Consider the following 16807-nt stretch of genomic DNA (forward strand, 5'->3'; position numbering starts at 1 on the left):
AAAGATCCCCCGGAGGACCCAGGTTGACCCAGCGACGTAACCTCCATCTTAGATGGATTTAACTTCAGCCAACTCTCCTTCAATCAACAAATCGTGGCTTCAAAACAACGAGCTAGATCCAATAGTGCTGCCTCTGGCAGTTTATCAAGGAGGAAGAGCTAGAGTTGTGAATGACTGCTGCTGTGTAGCGCTAGTGCAATATCCAACAATGCATGAAGCAGCCCCAGGATTGTTATCTTCTGAATAGTTGACAGCCATATTCATAGGGTAGTCACCCTACTCATAGCAGCTTCTTACAATGTCATACAAAAGGCAATGGCCTTTATCATTATAAAAACTTTTATCATTATAAAAAAGTTATAAAACTTTATAAAAAGTGTATGCTTCCATTATACTTTATCTTTCTTATCCCCTCACTTGGGTGAGTCTGTCAAACATACTACAGTCCAGATAGAAATGCCAGGCTTCCTGTTAGAGCAGGAAGCCTGGCATCCGCTTTCATGGTCTGCTGTTCCTTGGGCTCCAGCGAGAGGAAATGGGGGACAATGAATGCTTGTTGGTATAGAGTTTTTTTTTTAATGTCAGAGAGTCCCCATGTCACTTCCCCATGTCATTTCCTGTTTTTACCGGAAGTGATGTAATGTAAGCACACTAGTGCCATGCTGGTGCAGCAGGCCCCAATTTCTCCCAGGGGTTTGGTGCTGTGACCTGGTAACTGTAGCCCAATAACTGAAACAAAACCAGTGTTTAAAATATATTACCGTTCATCCCCCCTAGTTGAGTCTCATGAGATTCTTCCATACATGCATTGTCCTTTGCTCCACACTGGCTCGCATTCTCAAAGTCTGTCATGCTGATGTTTGTCCTGTAGCTAGAAACTGAAACCCGATCTATTTGAAGGAGAATTTGCTCAGTAAAAAAAACCTCTTTTTTTGTAATTACCAGTTTTAAATACATTCGGTAACCATGATAACTTTCTTTAAATTCCAGGATGTAGGAGAAATATATTATACAAACAAGACAAATAAAAATATTGTAGAAGGCTTTCACAGTCAGAGTTCATTGGTTCTTGTAGGTTATCCGGGCTGTGTAACCGTGGTCTTGGTATTTTCTTTCCTGTGGCAGGCTGTGGCAGGCATTTTTAGAGGAGTAACACTGAAGGACAGTGTCTCTCAGTGTCAAGTGTGTAGGAAGAGTAATATATAGTCAGAAAGGGGTTGGGTTGAGCTGAATCACTGTCCTGCAAAAATTGTTGACTGTAGTCAACAATAGCCATGCAGATTAGCTTTGGATTTCACACATTAACAGATCACTTCAGGATACAATGGTTCCATATTAAAATACCACACCCTCATTAGCACATTATCTTGATACTTACAGGACAATGATTAGCACATTACCTTGGATACTTTTTGCAGGACAATGATTCAGCTCAACCCAACCCCTTTCTGACTATATGTTACTCTTCCTACACACTTGACACTGAGAGACACTGTCCTTCAGTGTTACTCCTCTGAAGATGGCTGCCACAGCTCCTGGTGAAACGTCAGGAAAGAAAATACCAAGACCACGGTTACACAGCCCGGATAACCTACAAAAACCAAGATAAATAAAGAAGATAAAAACTGAAAAGGGATATTTAAAATGAAAGGAACATTTCAGAAGGAACATTCTTCAGAAAGAAGAGTGAGGTGTAATGAAAAAATCGACAAAAACTACACAAACTGTATGAATATTATGGTGGTATTCATATCCTCTTGTTGGAGGACATACTAGAAATGGGGCATGCACCAGGCAAAGGAGAATCCTTCCCTTTTTTCACCTTTGATTAGTTGCCACTCAAGAGGGAATCAAGTACTCCTGGCATCAGATTAAGGAAGGCCCCTTCTTTCTTCCCTTCCAGAGGCAAGCTTTGGAGCTGCCCTTGCCACTCCAGGCTTCTCTTCATCCACTTTCAGGCTGTTGAGCCTGAAATATACCTATGCACCTATGGTTCAGCTGACAAGATATCTGGGTCTTCCAAACTTCACCACATCCCCACTGACAAAGCAACAACGCTGTATTAGTTGACCACAGACACTGATGGTTTTGCCAGGCATCACTGGGGCAACTGTGGCTCCCTGTCTTTCCTGTTTTGCACATTGGGGGCTGTTAACTTCAGTACCCTCTTACTCCTTATATTCTTGTCACACTAATATTTTGGTCTGGATTTAAGCATGTGAACACATAAAGCTGTTTTATAATGAGTCATAACATTTGTCAGGATTCTCTACCCTGGCAGGCAGCAATTCTCTAGGGTCTTAAGTAGAGGTCTTCCACATCACCTGTTATATGAACCTTTTAACTGGAGATTCCAGGGACAGAAACTGGGGCTTTCTGTAGGCATGGCAGATATTCTACCATTGGGCCATGGCTCCTCAGGCAAATTAGTATCTCCAATATCAGAACCATTCCTACCTATTCTTCAGAGTGAGGCATAAAACAAGAGGGAAAGCATGCAAGCCTCAAATGTGTCTGGATATTCATGACATGCACCTGCCCCCCACCCTCAATTGTGATCTTCAGGAGAAAGCAAAAGAGAGTTTTAATTGCATTTGACTAATTTGATTTGTATTCATTGGTAGTCCTAATTGAGATTTTAAACTGTTGTCTTTTATGTGTTTTAGAACTGTTGTTTTGTTTATACTGTAAGCTGCCTTGAGTGCCCCAAGGTAAAATGGCAGCTAATAAATGTTTTAAATAATTAAAATAAAATAAATGACATGACATGACAGTTGTTTGTACAGGAGTTGAGAGACAGATTCCAAGTCACCAAGACTTTCTGTGAATACGAGGCATTTCCAAAGTTCATCTCTCCAGTTTTGAAAAGGAAACTATTCCTTGAATGTACTATTTAATTAGTGAAATTTTTAGTGCTCAGAAATATATTAAAGCAATAAACATAATTGTTTAAAATTACATCGTGTCCAACTGCAATCTGGAATATACTCACCTGAAATCTTGAAAAACCTGAACTTAACAAAAGCAAAGGTAGTGGCAAGAAGCAGAAAAACAACTCCAATTGGGATCAAAACTGAGAGAAGAACTTTGGAATTATCTTCTGCAGGGCTGGAAAATAAGGTGAAATTACACAATAGTGATTTTAGAACGAAAGCTCCAAATGCCAATATTTACCAATACTTTTCAGAGAGACAGAAATCACAACCAAATTTAGAATAAAGCAATAAACATTATATCAGCGTGGATCTGGCTCAAGTAAGTAAGGGGGGAAATGGTGGCAGGGTCAAAGCAGCCCTGAACAATGCCAAAAAAATTGACATTATTCCGGATCCGCTTTTTCAAGTGCCTTTAGTTGTGACATCTCTCTTGGTTCTCAGCAAGCATAAACAGTCATTGTATTTGTTGATAAAATGTTAAATGTTTTTATGGGAATTCCTCCTTCCTTTTAGATTCCTTTGCTTTTCAGTATATGATGCATTCAGATATCATCGCTGGAAGCTTTTACAGTAAGTAGCTCACCTCTCTGTTGGACTTTCAACTCCAGCTGCTATCTTGGGTTTGCTTAAGCGAGAGTCTATCCTGGAAATATCAACATCATTGTTGAATTCTGCATTGGGAGCTTCATCAGAGCCCTGAAATACTATTTAGGAGCGTTCGTTTAATTGGTATTCAGCAGCACATGAGAAAGCAAAAGAAAGGAAGAAATAAAATAGTATGTTATACACAACTAAGATATTAACTAGAGTTACAGTCCTACACACAGTTCAGGTGGAGAAATTCCACTGAAATCATTTATATAACATACTCTTTAAATATTACTAAAATGTGTCCCAGGTAACTTTGCAGATATTGAATGAATATTAAAAGATTTTTTTACACCTGGATCTATAATTGCATTTGTTTTTGCACCCTCTTTTAATTTTATTAAAGTCCCGACATCAGAAATGCAACAGAGGATGGAACTTTCTGGAAAAATTGAAGAGTCAGCTGGCCTTAAATACTTATATGCACTTTTACAATCAAATGATGGAGTTGAAAAAGAAAAGAAACAGAGATAAAGTTTCCATAGCTGATGAGTGGAAAGAGGTAACAACAAATTAATGAAGATGGAATACAGACCACAATCCAACACACAGTTAGGTGTTGGCTTGTATTCTAGGCTATTTGCAAAACATGATGAAGGAATGTTTCTTCTGAAATTTGTATAGTTTAAAGATAAGTAGCTACAAGCCAGCAAACTATGTTAATGGCTGGATCCCACTGTCAGCTATGAAAGGCAAATATAAGTATCAGCCCTTTCCACAGCTGAAACTGGGAAACTTAACTGAAAGAATGTTATTTTGGGAAGATTTATCTGCACAGATGTGAAGCCATTAATAGAGGAGATGCTCATGTTATGTTTCTGTCTGTAGCAACAGTAATTAATTTAGATTAAATTTTCTTCTATATAAGATTTCCTATAAGGCACAACTGTTTGCATGACAACATATGGCCTGTTTGCTTTGTTTCCACCATTTTTGGAAGTTTGAAGTTTTGGTCATATATACTGAAGAAAATATCTAAACTAGTATTGAAATGAGTCATACCCAGGAGTTTGTTTTATCTTCCAAAAGTTTTGGCCTTTAGTATGAGGTTGTACAATTGTGGATATATTATTGCCAAATATAACACACATTATTTTTTCTTCTCTTGTGATGTAGTGTGGCAAAGTATCATCCTATATTAGACATAATTATGTGATTATTGTGTATTTGTTTGTATTCTCCTTGCATATTGCTTGTTGGAGGGCCTGACTTCATCTTCCTTTATTTCCTTGTTGCAAAGACTTCTTCCCTTTTTCTTTTTGGTGCTTTCAGTTTAAACGTGGTCATAGTAATAGGCAAAATCTAATGGGTTGTCCTTGTGATAAGAACCAAAGCTTACCTCCTTGTATTCTCAGATATACTGCCATGGTTTCCCCATAATGACCTTCATGGTTTACTCCACACCAATACCACCCTTGATCCGTCAGTGTCACCTGGTCAAAATTCAAAGACAAAATTCTACTGTCTTGATCGCAGCTAACTACCAAGCCAGTTTGGTTTTGTTCATGTGAGATGAGAGGATCGCATGCAGTATTCTTCCACTTGCACCAGTATTTACTATAGCTATAATATTTGCATGGATAAGAGCATGTCAGGGACAAAGGAGAGCCAGCAACAACGTTGATTTCCTTCGCTCCTCTTAAACTGGGCTGCCCTGTTTCAGAAGAGAAAAATAATGAGTAATGTAGTCACTTAAAATTAAATAACCTGATCTTTACATACATATGTGTCATCAAGTCGCAACTGACTTATGGTGACCCCAGCAAGGGGCTTTCAAGGCAAATGAGAAGCAGAGGTAGTTTGCCATTGCCTTCCTCTGTAGACCCTTCCTTGGTGGTTTCCTATCCAAGTACCAACCTTACTTAGCTACTGAAATCTGATGAGATCCAGTTATACCAATTCACCATCCCTCTGTCCCTCTAATCTGATCTTTAGCCTTATTAAAATTAATGGACTGTTCACAGAATACACTGCATCAATGCCATCATCCCTTGTAACCAGACCTAACCTGACTTGACTTTCCTAGGATACATACTTATGTTAGATACACACAGTACCTGAACTAGGTACTTACAAACAGGGAAGGACACATTTCCATAATTATTTTTTTCCTAGCTGTGGTTTTGATAATATACTATGAATCACACCCATGATTTCTTGGTTCACATTTCACACTGAAACAGACCAGGAAGAAAAATAATGTGAACCATCCTTAGGATTGCCGATTTTAACCCTATGTCAATGTTTGCAATTAACATGGCTCTGACTCTTGGCTTTCCGGTTCTTTGTCACTTATATTTCAAAACCAGTGTGTTTCCTGGTACCCCTTTACTAGTGCTGTTTGCTTCTTCCTCCAAACACCTCTTCTTCAAAGCAAAGAGCCAGTCCTAGCTATCCTCTACCACACTAGATCAAGGGGTGCTTCTGAATGGCTTTTAAAAAGAACAATAATTTTTTGTGTGTAAAAACAGTAAAGCAAACACAGCCCTAGTCTTGACAAGACATGGATAGGTATGATAAGAAGGAGAGCTGGTTTCTGGGTGTATAGGTCTGTTATGTGGTTAATTAATAGAGGCTGAATCTAAGGGACCAAGTGTGATTCCTTCAGAAATTAGCGAAGTATGTGAGTGAACCAGTGCATGGATGCAATGGTGAAAATTCACTGAGGGGGGGGGTTCTGAAGGAGGAGGGAAAACAGCACAGGAACTCTGTCCACAATATTTCCATTGTTTCTGCTAAACTCTTATCACATCCTTCCTTAAGCACCTCTGAAACTGAGTACAATATTTAGGTCTGAGGAACTGGTCAGGTTAATTTCATGCAAGATATCTTTGCATAACCTATTTTTGCAACATCAGGCAAAAGAAACTTAACGCTCCACTGAGATGCACAGCATAATGAGCATTGTTTGGTACCTTCTATAATCTTTAGCTCTGTTGTTGACTTCTTTTCCTGTTCTCCGTCTGTCAAACACCAGTAGTATCCTGCATCATTCTCCTGCAGTTGGTTCAATATGACAGTAAAAGTGCCATTTTCTGGGTTATCGTGCATCACTATCCTTCCCTCATAGGAACCTGGCATATCCCCCAAGTTGTTTATTAATTGAGTGCATCCGTATTGTCTCCACTTGCATAAGTATTTCACTGTGACATTTCCTTTTGGGTCGTAGTAACATTCGATGGACACAGAACCAGTCGGGACTCCCTTTAGTAGAGGTTGTTCAACATTTCCTTCGGGCAGCGATGGCTCTGGACAAAGAAATAGAGCACACTGAGCTGTGCAATCAGACATTTTCTTTGTTTTAAAAACAGTTAAGCAGATTCTGGGCATGAAACATGAGTCACTTAGGCCACAATCCTAAGCACACTTTCCTGCGAGTAAGCCCAATTGAATAAAATGGAACTTACTTCAGGGAAGACCTGCTTAGGATTGCTCCCTTAGGAACTCGTGAACTCTCTGACCATTACCCACCTTCATAGACATGTATATTCAATTCCTTGGATTCTCCAGATTCCCCATACTGCCCAGCTCCACACAGGTACAGTCCTGAATCTTGCCTCTTTAGCTGGGTCATTAAAACATTGAATGATCCAGGAAACTCGGCATGGTCCAACAGAACTCTTCCTTTGTAGGATGGGTCAACATTTCCATAGGTGTCAATGACAGTGGAGCACTGGGTCTTCATCATCCGACACAGGTACTTCCTTTCAGTGCCATACTGACTGCCGAAAGCACATGGTATAGTCACTGCTCCATGCTGCTGAATGTAGAAGAGTTGAGCTTCTTCAGGCACTACTGAATCTGTGTTAATGACATGTCAAATGAACAACAGTACTAATTTTCCACCTTCCATTGTGCCATCCCATAGTGAGGTAAAATATATTGTTTTTGCAGTCCCGGGCCTGCAGAAGTTCTAGGTTTATCTATTTCCTAGTGGGCCTCCACACATGGTTGATGACGTGCACTCAACTTGTTGACTCATAAGTTGTGCAGGTAGCCTTTACTATAGTGTCAACCATTTAAAATTGCAACAGCACCCTTAAAAAATACTTTTATAAACTATCAAATTGCATACCAGCTTTGAAGATGCTGGCTTGGATCCAACACTTCATTGGAATCAAGCCACTAAGTGGTAGGTTTCTATTCTGTGTAATAAAGAGTTCTGTGTAAAAGAAATTGAACCAATAAGAATTGGGCCCTGACTATTGCTTATTTTCTTTAGCACCAACAAATCAACAAACCCTCTTTTCAGGCCAGTAAAAACAAATGAATAAAATGTCTGCATTTTTTATGATCAATATTTTTCAACAAAATATCATTAACCATTTGGGACTTCAGAACCCCTTTTTATTATATTAAACAGGTGTTAAAGGTACATTTTTACCTTCAGAAACATCCAGTTTGACTCTAAAGAACAGTTTATCATTGTTACCAATGCCACATTTGTATGTTCCCATGTCGCTTCTCCTCAGCCCTGAAATCTCAATGATGAATATGCCATTATTTGGAAAGTCGGTTATCGTGGCTCTGCCTTCATGTTCTCTTGAAATATAGCCATTTGAAGAAACTATGGTTGAACAATGCCTTGTTGATTCCTTGCACCAGTACTTCCTGTCATGTCTGTTTACCCTAGTGGCAGGGTAGAAGCATTTCACAGTGACAGAACCTTGCAGCAATCCTGTCACCTGTCTTGGTCCAAACATGGTGCGTGAGGCTGAAACTGATAAGAAATTACAATGCATATCACTGACAGTTGCTGTATTACTTATTTATAGCTTGCTTTTCTCCCTCATGGTGAACCAAAGCAATTTGCAACATAGTTCTTCCTCCATTCCTTCTTCACAACAACCCTGTTAGGTTGTTGACAGCAAATGACTGACCCAAGGTCCATGGCAGAGTGGGGATTCAAACATGGGCCTACCAGATCCTAGTCCAAGACTCTAACCACTAGATCATGCTCACTCTCAAAGATGACTGCTAAAATCATTATGATAGTTTTGGACTCTGTATTGCACTGTTAGGAAGGCGAACAGCAGCAAACCAGTGACAAACAGATCAACAGTCTGTTAAAAAAATGGCTGCCTGGCAAACAGAATGTGAGCCAAACTGGTGGATGTTTGAACATTCCTAATATCAGGCAACCTCTGTGCAGGTTTTCTTGACTGATGTGTTCATTGCTTTGCATTGATGCTTATTTGTTTCAGGGCAATTTAAATGTACTAATATTTTTCTGAATTGCCTCAAGCATCAAGCATTACTATTGTTGTATCAAAACTACAGACCTTACATTTTAATAGCTGCTATAACTTACCTATATTTAGGGTTGCCAGGTGCCCGCTGGTGGCGGGCAAACCCCCAGTAATGTGCCCCTCTGCCAGCTGACCAGCTGAGGGCCAGCAGGCAATCGTGCATGCACTCGCCAACGTGGCACTTCTGGTTTACAACCGGAAGTGCTGCCTTGCGAGGAGCCTTAGACCACTCACTCTTAGTTTGAGACTAAGAGTCTGAGTGGTCTAATGCTCCTTGCGAGGAGGCACTTCTGGTTGTAAACCGGAAGTTCCGCGTCAGCGCACGCGAACACAAGATCAGCACACAAACCTCCCACCAAAGGTGAGTGGGGACCTGTCAACCCGACCTATATTTCAGTTTTATTTCATTTTTTTAAAAAATTGTAACTGTAGGTTAGAGCTGGTGTTCCAGGATATAAGACAAAGGGAGAGAACTGTTTATCAAACTGTAAATCTACAGAAACTTTTTTTGTTGTTAAAAGGTGTGTTTCATGATAACTTTAATGTCTATTTCATTGTTTCACAGTAACAGTGTGTTATCTGACTTCTTGATAATGAGAAGAAGAGTTGGTTTTTATATGCCGACTTTCTCTACCACTTAAGGAAGTATCAAACTGGCTTATAATCACCTTCCCTTCCTCTCCCCACAAAAGACACCCTGTGAGGTAGGCGGAGCTGATAGAGTGTGACTAGCCCAGGGGTCTCAAAACTGCGGCTCTTTGGCCCATTGAGTGCGGCTCTCCGAACTTGGTTTGGAGCCCCTACTCTTGCGCCCGCTCACTCCGGCAGCCGAGCTGCGGAGCCGGCGCGCCTGAGAGAGATAGAGCAGGCGAGCGGGCACGCTGTCTCTCCCCCCCCCCCCCGCCGTGGAGAATGGCCGGGTCCCCCTTTCCCTTGCCCTCAATGGTTGGGAGGCTAAAGCCTCCCCTCCCCTCTAGCCGCGTGATTCCTGGGCGGGCAGCTCAGCGGTTCCTGCCCCCCCCCCCCCGCCTATCAGCTGTTGGGCAAGACGGGCTTCCTTTGGTAGACCTGGCCTCCGGCTGAGTCCCATTGGGAGGCCATGTCTATCCACTGGCTTTCTTGGCGGTAGACCTGGACTCCGAGGAGGGGGAAAAGTCCCCCTTCAGAGGCCAGGTCTACCAATTGGCTTCTAAGGGCCTCCAGAGGCCAGGTCTATTGCCAAGAAAGACAATGGGTAGACCTGGCCTCCCAATGGGACTCAGCCGGAGGCCAGGTCTACCAATAGGCTTTTATGGCGGTAGACCAGGCCTCCAGACGAGGACTCCAGATGGGGAGGGGGAAATGGCAGGGACTTACAATTAAATTTTTATCAATAAATAAGATCACTATTAAGTATGATATCAAGTTTTACCTATAGTTTAATTAAGACTTAAAACTTTAATTAAAGTTTATTAAATAGTGTACCTACCTATATAGTTTAAGAAATTTGGCTCTCAAAAGAAATCTCAGTCATTGTACTGTTGATATTTGGCTCTTTTGACTAATGAGTTTGCCGACCCCTGGACTAGCCCAAGGTCACCCAGCTGGCTTCATGTGTAGGAGTGGGGAAACAAATCCAGTTCACCAGCTTAGCATCCACCGCTCATGCAGAGGAGTGGGGAATCAAACCCAGTTCTCCAGGTTAGAGTCCACTGCTCCAAGCCACCGCTCTTAACCACTACACCATGCTGGCTGAAGAGTCTCATTTGTTGTTCTCAATAGTTAATGCTTTGAAAATACTGGACCATTATTTGACAGGTGAATTGACCTTTTTTTCTTAGTTTTACCGTCAAAAGACCATCCTTAAGGCTTAGTCTCACCTGCAACCTTTTGGAATTTTATATGAGAAGACGTCTTCTCTGCTGATTTTAGAATGTAGATACACTAACATGCACAAATGTTTTGAGCAGATGCACTACTGTTGCTCTTGGTTCAACTGGTGGTTGGTAAAATACTCACCATAGGCAGATCCAGCTTGGACAAACGCCAACAAAAAAATGAATACCAGGAGAGTCATTTTAATAGAGGGTCCTATACCTGAGCTATCAGGTTCTTCTTACAGACTGAACTCTGCAAATAAACAAATACACCTGTAAATAAATGACATCTAGGAGCTTAATTAGACCTGTCAATGGCTACCTGCCAGTTAAAAAGAGATCTGTGAACAAACCTGCTAGGGGTTTTGTTTTTGTTGGGGGGGGGGCAATTTGGACTGAGGCTGCAATACAGAAGTTGGGTGACCTGATGCCCGTTGTTGGCTCTGCTGAGCTGAATGGAGCTTCAATCTTGACTTGTAGCGCCACAAGGGCCACTTGGCTTGCTCCAGGGCCATTTTCACCTCCCAATCTTCTCCTGACTGAATCCTTTTAACTAGATATGCTCAAGGTTTGAGCATGGGGCTTCATGCAAAGCAGACGCTCTACCATTGGCCCACAATCCCTTCCCTGCTATCACCACACAATCCTACATTTGTTTACTTGCAAGTAAATAGGGTCACCAACTTACAGGTACTAGCTGGAGATCTCCTGCTATTCCAACTGATAGAGATCAGTTCCCCTGGAGAAAATGGCCGCTTTGGCAATTGGACTCTATGTCATTGAAGTCCCTCCCCTCCCCAAACTCTGTCCTCCCCAGGCTCCACCCCAAAAATCTCCAGGAATTTCCCAACCTAGAGCTAGCAACCCTACAAGTAAACCACACTGAGCTCAATTGGTCTTACTTCCAGGTATTTCATAGTACTTCCTAGGGCATGGTAGCCTTAGCCACTATTTTATAGAAAAGATACACCAAGGAATGTGTAAAAGTATCCCATAATAAGGTGGGGTTAGTTTTAAATTCAAAAATTGAACCTGCATCCTTTAATGGAGCTGTCAGTTCTGCTGGGATTGTCAATGTGTATGTCTTGATTCCAAGTATATATTTAGAATGATTTTCCTTCCTCCCACAAAACTGTTTTGTTTCTTTGTGTTGTATGCACAAACTGTTTATCTCATTAAACTTCCTCATTCATGAGATTCTCGTAGCCAATTAAAGCTAATTTGTTAATCAGCTAATTGGCTACTACTTTATATATATATAAAGGCTTATAGTTTGATTGTGTTCTGATTTGATCCACCAGAGGGCAGTGGCAATTTGTAAATGTGGTAACATTAACCCCGGGGAGAGAAAGTAACCACACAATATTGTGTGACATTTTATTTCTGTTTTATTGTCAATAATAACTACTGTAAGCCACAAATAATGTCATCAGAATGTAAGACAGCTTTGTTAACAAGGCATTGGAGGTGTAATCCACTTCTATTAAAATCTTTGTCATTGATGTCATCAAGATAGGACTGACATTTTTTGTTTCTAAAATGTATGACAAAGTTACAAGGCCAAGAAAGGATGTTTCTAGTTGGCCTGCTTAGAAGTGATCTAAGGAAACAGGCGCTACCAGAATGCCAGGTATTCAGAAGAGTATTGTATTAGACTAGTTCTTTCAGAGAGACCAGAAGTTAATATTTTATCCAACCATGCATAATAATTCTTCTAGCCAGTCTCATTCATAACATACTATTACAGATATAAAAGCTTGTAAAGGTATGTGTGATGTGCTGTAAGGTTCAGAAGACGAGTTCAAAAACTCATGACTTTGAAGTCAGTACCACGATTTTAAAGAATAGACAGTTCATTTAGCAACTCCACCTTCTCTGGCATCTCATAATAAGCCTATGTCATTAGTCTTTGCATTTTCTATTCAGCTTCATTTGGGCTGGGATAGAAACTAGATGTGCACAGGGGAGGGAAGCCTATAAACTTCTCAGATGTGTGGAAAGATCTCAGTATCTGCTTCTTCATTATAATAATTTCCTTACTACCGTATTTCTCTACAAAGTTTCTCTAACACAGCCCATCAATATTTCTAAGGCATACGCTTTGCTTTACTATTAGGAAAGCTTACAGAAGAGAATTCCCTGCTTTCTCTCCATATCCCCTTGTCCTTCACATTATCCCCATGTTATGTCGCGTGGGCAATACACGAGACTGGAGACAGAGTTCCAAAGGCAAAACGCTTCATTATGAACAGGCAAAACAGAACTGGAGAACAGTACTCAGATCCCTGTTTATATGCCCGCTCGGCCGGCTGTGGCCACTCCCCCCAAGTCCGGGATTGGGCGGTTGGACCCCAGTAGCCAATAGGAACACACAACTCAGGAGCCTGGAGAAATCCAAGTTCTACGTGCACTTGGTTTCCTGTGCTACATACATAACACCCCAATTTGTAGCTAACATATAATCTGGTGGGTTGGGGGGAATACCTTGAGGCAATTCCTTCTTACAGTCACTGACCCAAGGCAGTCTTTGAGATATGAGTCCTAGTTTCTCCCTGGATGTTTTCAACACTGTTGGAATCTGAATCAGTTCTGCCCATCTCACATTAGACCCTTTGAAAACCCTTTCATTTTTTCCAGCATCTGCTGTCTTTCCTGTCTGCCTTTCAGGGATTGCTAGGGTTGCCAACTTCTAGGTGGAGACCTCCTGGGAGTAGAACTGATCTCCAGGCAACAGAGATCTGTTCCTCTGGAGAAAATGGCTGCTTTGGAGGGTATATTATATGGTATTATACCCCACTGAGACCTGCACCTCCCCAAACCCGTCTCTCCCCAGGCTCCACCCCCAAAATCTCCAAGTATTTCCCAAATGAGAGTTGGCAACCCTAGGGATTGTCCATTGCCTCCATTCACTAGCATATTCAGTTTGAATAGGATGACTCAGATTTGCTAACACATTGGGCAGCATCCTACCACTCTGTGCACATAATGCCTCGTTTCCCTGTGTTCCTCTCTGAGTTTGCAGCCCCTTCTACCCCCTGGAAAGATCATTCCCAGGGTGGCAGGACTGCAAGGAGGAACAGCCATACATCTTGGGGGGGCAGGGGTGAGGAGGACAAGGAGGTAAAATTGCTCCTCTTCTGCAACTGCAGCTCCACTAAGGAAAGGTGTCCATTTTATCCCCTGGTCCCTCCTCACTCCATCCCAGCAACCCTCATGGCTCTTCCTCTGCAAGGATCCTGCAATCCCTGAAAAGATCATTCTGGGGATTGGAGACAGCTGCCGGAAAGGAAAGGAACATGGGAAAATTCTGTGTGCCTTCTGCACTCAGATGCTAGGATATTGACCACTATGCTCTCCAAATTCTCTGTCCAGTACCAGCCTTCGCCAGCTGTGTCTTTGTTCCCCGTTTTGTGGCATTGCCCTTGCTGGTTTTCTTACTTACCAGGAAGGAAAAAAAGGCTGCATGCTGTGAATCTTAACAGCTGCCAAAAAACACTCCTTAAAATCCAGTTAGTCTTTCAGTTTTAAGTCTGCATCTGACATGACCTTTGCCACTTTATCCTTTTCCATCAGAAAAGACAAAGGTTAAAGGATAGTGTTTGCCTTTGGATTTTGTTCAGAAACAACTAGAGCCCATAAAAGTTGCAAGGCCTTAACATCTTTGCAAACATGGCTTAGCTAGCATTATATAAAGCAGTTGATGGTCTACGCAGTATTACACAATGTGCTTTCAGGAGCAGAGTCAGTGGTAGGGCACCTACAGATGAGACATCAATGGCTCTATTAATTAAACCAACTTTGGTTAGTGTGATTGTCTAAATGGAGTCCACTCTACTAATTATGGTTAGTTAGTGTCCATCAAACCAAGATCTGAAGCCAGGGTCTGAAGCCGGTTTATTAACCACAGTTAGTCTTCTTGCCAATGTTTTTGTATTATGTCTGAATGCAGACATCCTGTCTTGTTCTCTGGTGACATCCTCTCAGGCAACAGAGAAAAGGAAATGAAACCACCAATTGCTGAGGCAAACTAGTAGTGATGGCCTGTGAGCAGAATCCTGGTGTCACAAACTAACCATAGTTAAATCATGGTTTTGCATTTTGTCTGAGCTGAGCCTAAGAGGACAAATATCTTAGTCAGCTTTCCGGAGGATTCATACCTGAACATATCACCCAATAGCTGAAGGCTGATCCTTTATGAGAACTGACTTTGGTTTTCATTAAAAGAAGGTATGTCATTAATGACAAGGCCAGTTCCCTTTTTTGGGAGGCCCTGCGCAATATGCCTTTCAGTGGAATCCTACAGCACCATCTCAGCAGCAACTTGGCAATGCCAACCCTTGGTGCTGGCCCTTCTTAAAGAAATTGTGGGTTAGATCCAGCCAGTTTTTCCACAAGTGCAAAAGAGAGGAGGGGGGCCTCTAAAAATGCTATGCTGGGGATTTTGGGACCTGCACTAATGAAACCACCTGTCTTGGGGGGTCATATTAAAGAGAGCAAGTGGACAAGATTTAGTGAAAAGCTGACTGGGTCCAACCCCTTAACTTTCCTGCAATATCATACATATTGGTCTGGATATACATTCTGGAATGCCTCTCATTCCAGCCATCATCCCACCTTCCTCCTTTCACTAACCATTTTAAAGAATTTATTTCATGCACGTGTGTGTGTGAAGTGCTTTCAAGTCGCGGCCGACTTATGGCGACCCCTTATGGAGTTTTCAAGGCAAGAGACGAACAGAGGTGGTTTGCCAGTGCCTTCCTCTGCACAGCAACCCTGGTATTCCTTGGTGGTCTCCCATCCAAATACTAACCAGGGCCGACCCTGCTTAGCTTCTGAGATCATGCATAGCTATACAAAAATGAAAATATCTTTTTTGCAGGGAGTCTATGTGTATTTCTACACATTTACCCCAACAGTATCTCACCATCGCAACAAGCAATTAGGGTTGCCATCCTCCAGGTGGGGCCTGGAGTTCTCCTGGAATTACAATTTATCTCCAGACTATTGAGATCAATTCCCCTGGAGGAAATGGCACCTTCAGAGGGCATTTATAGAATCATGTCCCTGCTGAGTGCCCTCCTCAGACTCTGCCACCAGATCTCCAGGAACTTTCCAAGCCAGAACTAGCAACCCTAAGAAACATGCATGTATACCTTGTGAAGAACAGCACAAACATAAGGGGATGCATGAAAAGAAACATGATAAAGGATGCTAATGCAGACAAATATCCAGAGTTCACATGCTACTATTAAATACCCATATGAGTTGATATTTTTATGAAGCCAATGGGAAAGACTGTTTGATGCCTTAATGGGCTGGCTGTGCTTTAATTGTTTTATTGCCAAAGGAGCAAAGTAGTACCACAGAAGTAGTAAAGCCATTTCCTAATCAGCATTTACGACCTTGGAGAGAATGATTCCAGAAGGTGCAGCAATGAACGGGGCTAACACAGGCGCAAAAGAAAGTAACTAATAAGCAGAAAACCTATATAAGCTTGAAAATGTACGCATGTATGGAATTTAGAGAAAGCTATAAAAAGGGGGCACACCCATTGTTCAGGGAGCCACTGTCTATTCAGTGTATGGAACATGTGTATTTTGCTTCAGTATATGCAAACTAAAACCCTGAAAAATCCAGTGTTCAGTTTATATGTACTGATGCTGTACACCTGCAAAATATGTGCATTCCCTTGGGAAGTTTCTCCTACATGTGGATGTTGCATCTGAGAAGGGCTGGGGAAGAGACTAAAACTAAACTAAATAAAACTGCTGGTGGCTTATGGTCATAGGGAAGGCGGAGATGCTTGCTACCAACAGGATCAAACTTTCCCTGAAAGAGCATTGCCTTCTAGCAGTGTTCCTGGGTCCAATCCTGCTCCTGGATGCTAGCTAGTCAACAGTGCCAAGAGTTCCTTTTTGATAAAAGGCTTTTATCAATCATATCTGCCATGTATCCTTTTGGAGAAGAGTAACCTAGCCACTCTTATTTATGTCTTTGTTGCCTCTTGTCTTCACTACTGTAATGTGCTCAGAGGGAAGGGTTGCCAGGTCCATCTTCACCAATGGCGGGAGGTTTTTGGGGTGGAGCCTGAGGAGGGTGGGGGTTGGGGAGGGGAGGG

General features: G+C 41.9%; 1 protein-coding gene across 1 annotated transcript in view; it reads right to left on the bottom strand.

Moving 5' to 3' along the window:
- Nucleotides 1–16807, bottom strand: part of LOC130473314 (polymeric immunoglobulin receptor-like) — a 46010-nt gene that overhangs the window by 3002 nt on the left and 26201 nt on the right. Inside the window, exons 8-14 of the mRNA XM_056844837.1 lie at nucleotides 7969–8304; nucleotides 7056–7385; nucleotides 6500–6832; nucleotides 4924–5238; nucleotides 3520–3640; nucleotides 2993–3108; nucleotides 762–890 (exon numbers count right to left, since the gene is read on the bottom strand). Coding sequence (XP_056700815.1) covers nucleotides 762–890; nucleotides 2993–3108; nucleotides 3520–3640; nucleotides 4924–5238; nucleotides 6500–6832; nucleotides 7056–7385; nucleotides 7969–8304 — 1680 coding nt within the window. The remainder of the gene's footprint in view (nucleotides 1–761; nucleotides 891–2992; nucleotides 3109–3519; nucleotides 3641–4923; nucleotides 5239–6499; nucleotides 6833–7055; nucleotides 7386–7968; nucleotides 8305–16807) is intronic.

This window comes from Euleptes europaea, chromosome 2 (assembly GCF_029931775.1).
Source record: "Euleptes europaea isolate rEulEur1 chromosome 2, rEulEur1.hap1, whole genome shotgun sequence".
Lineage (NCBI taxonomy): Eukaryota > Metazoa > Chordata > Lepidosauria > Squamata > Sphaerodactylidae > Euleptes > Euleptes europaea.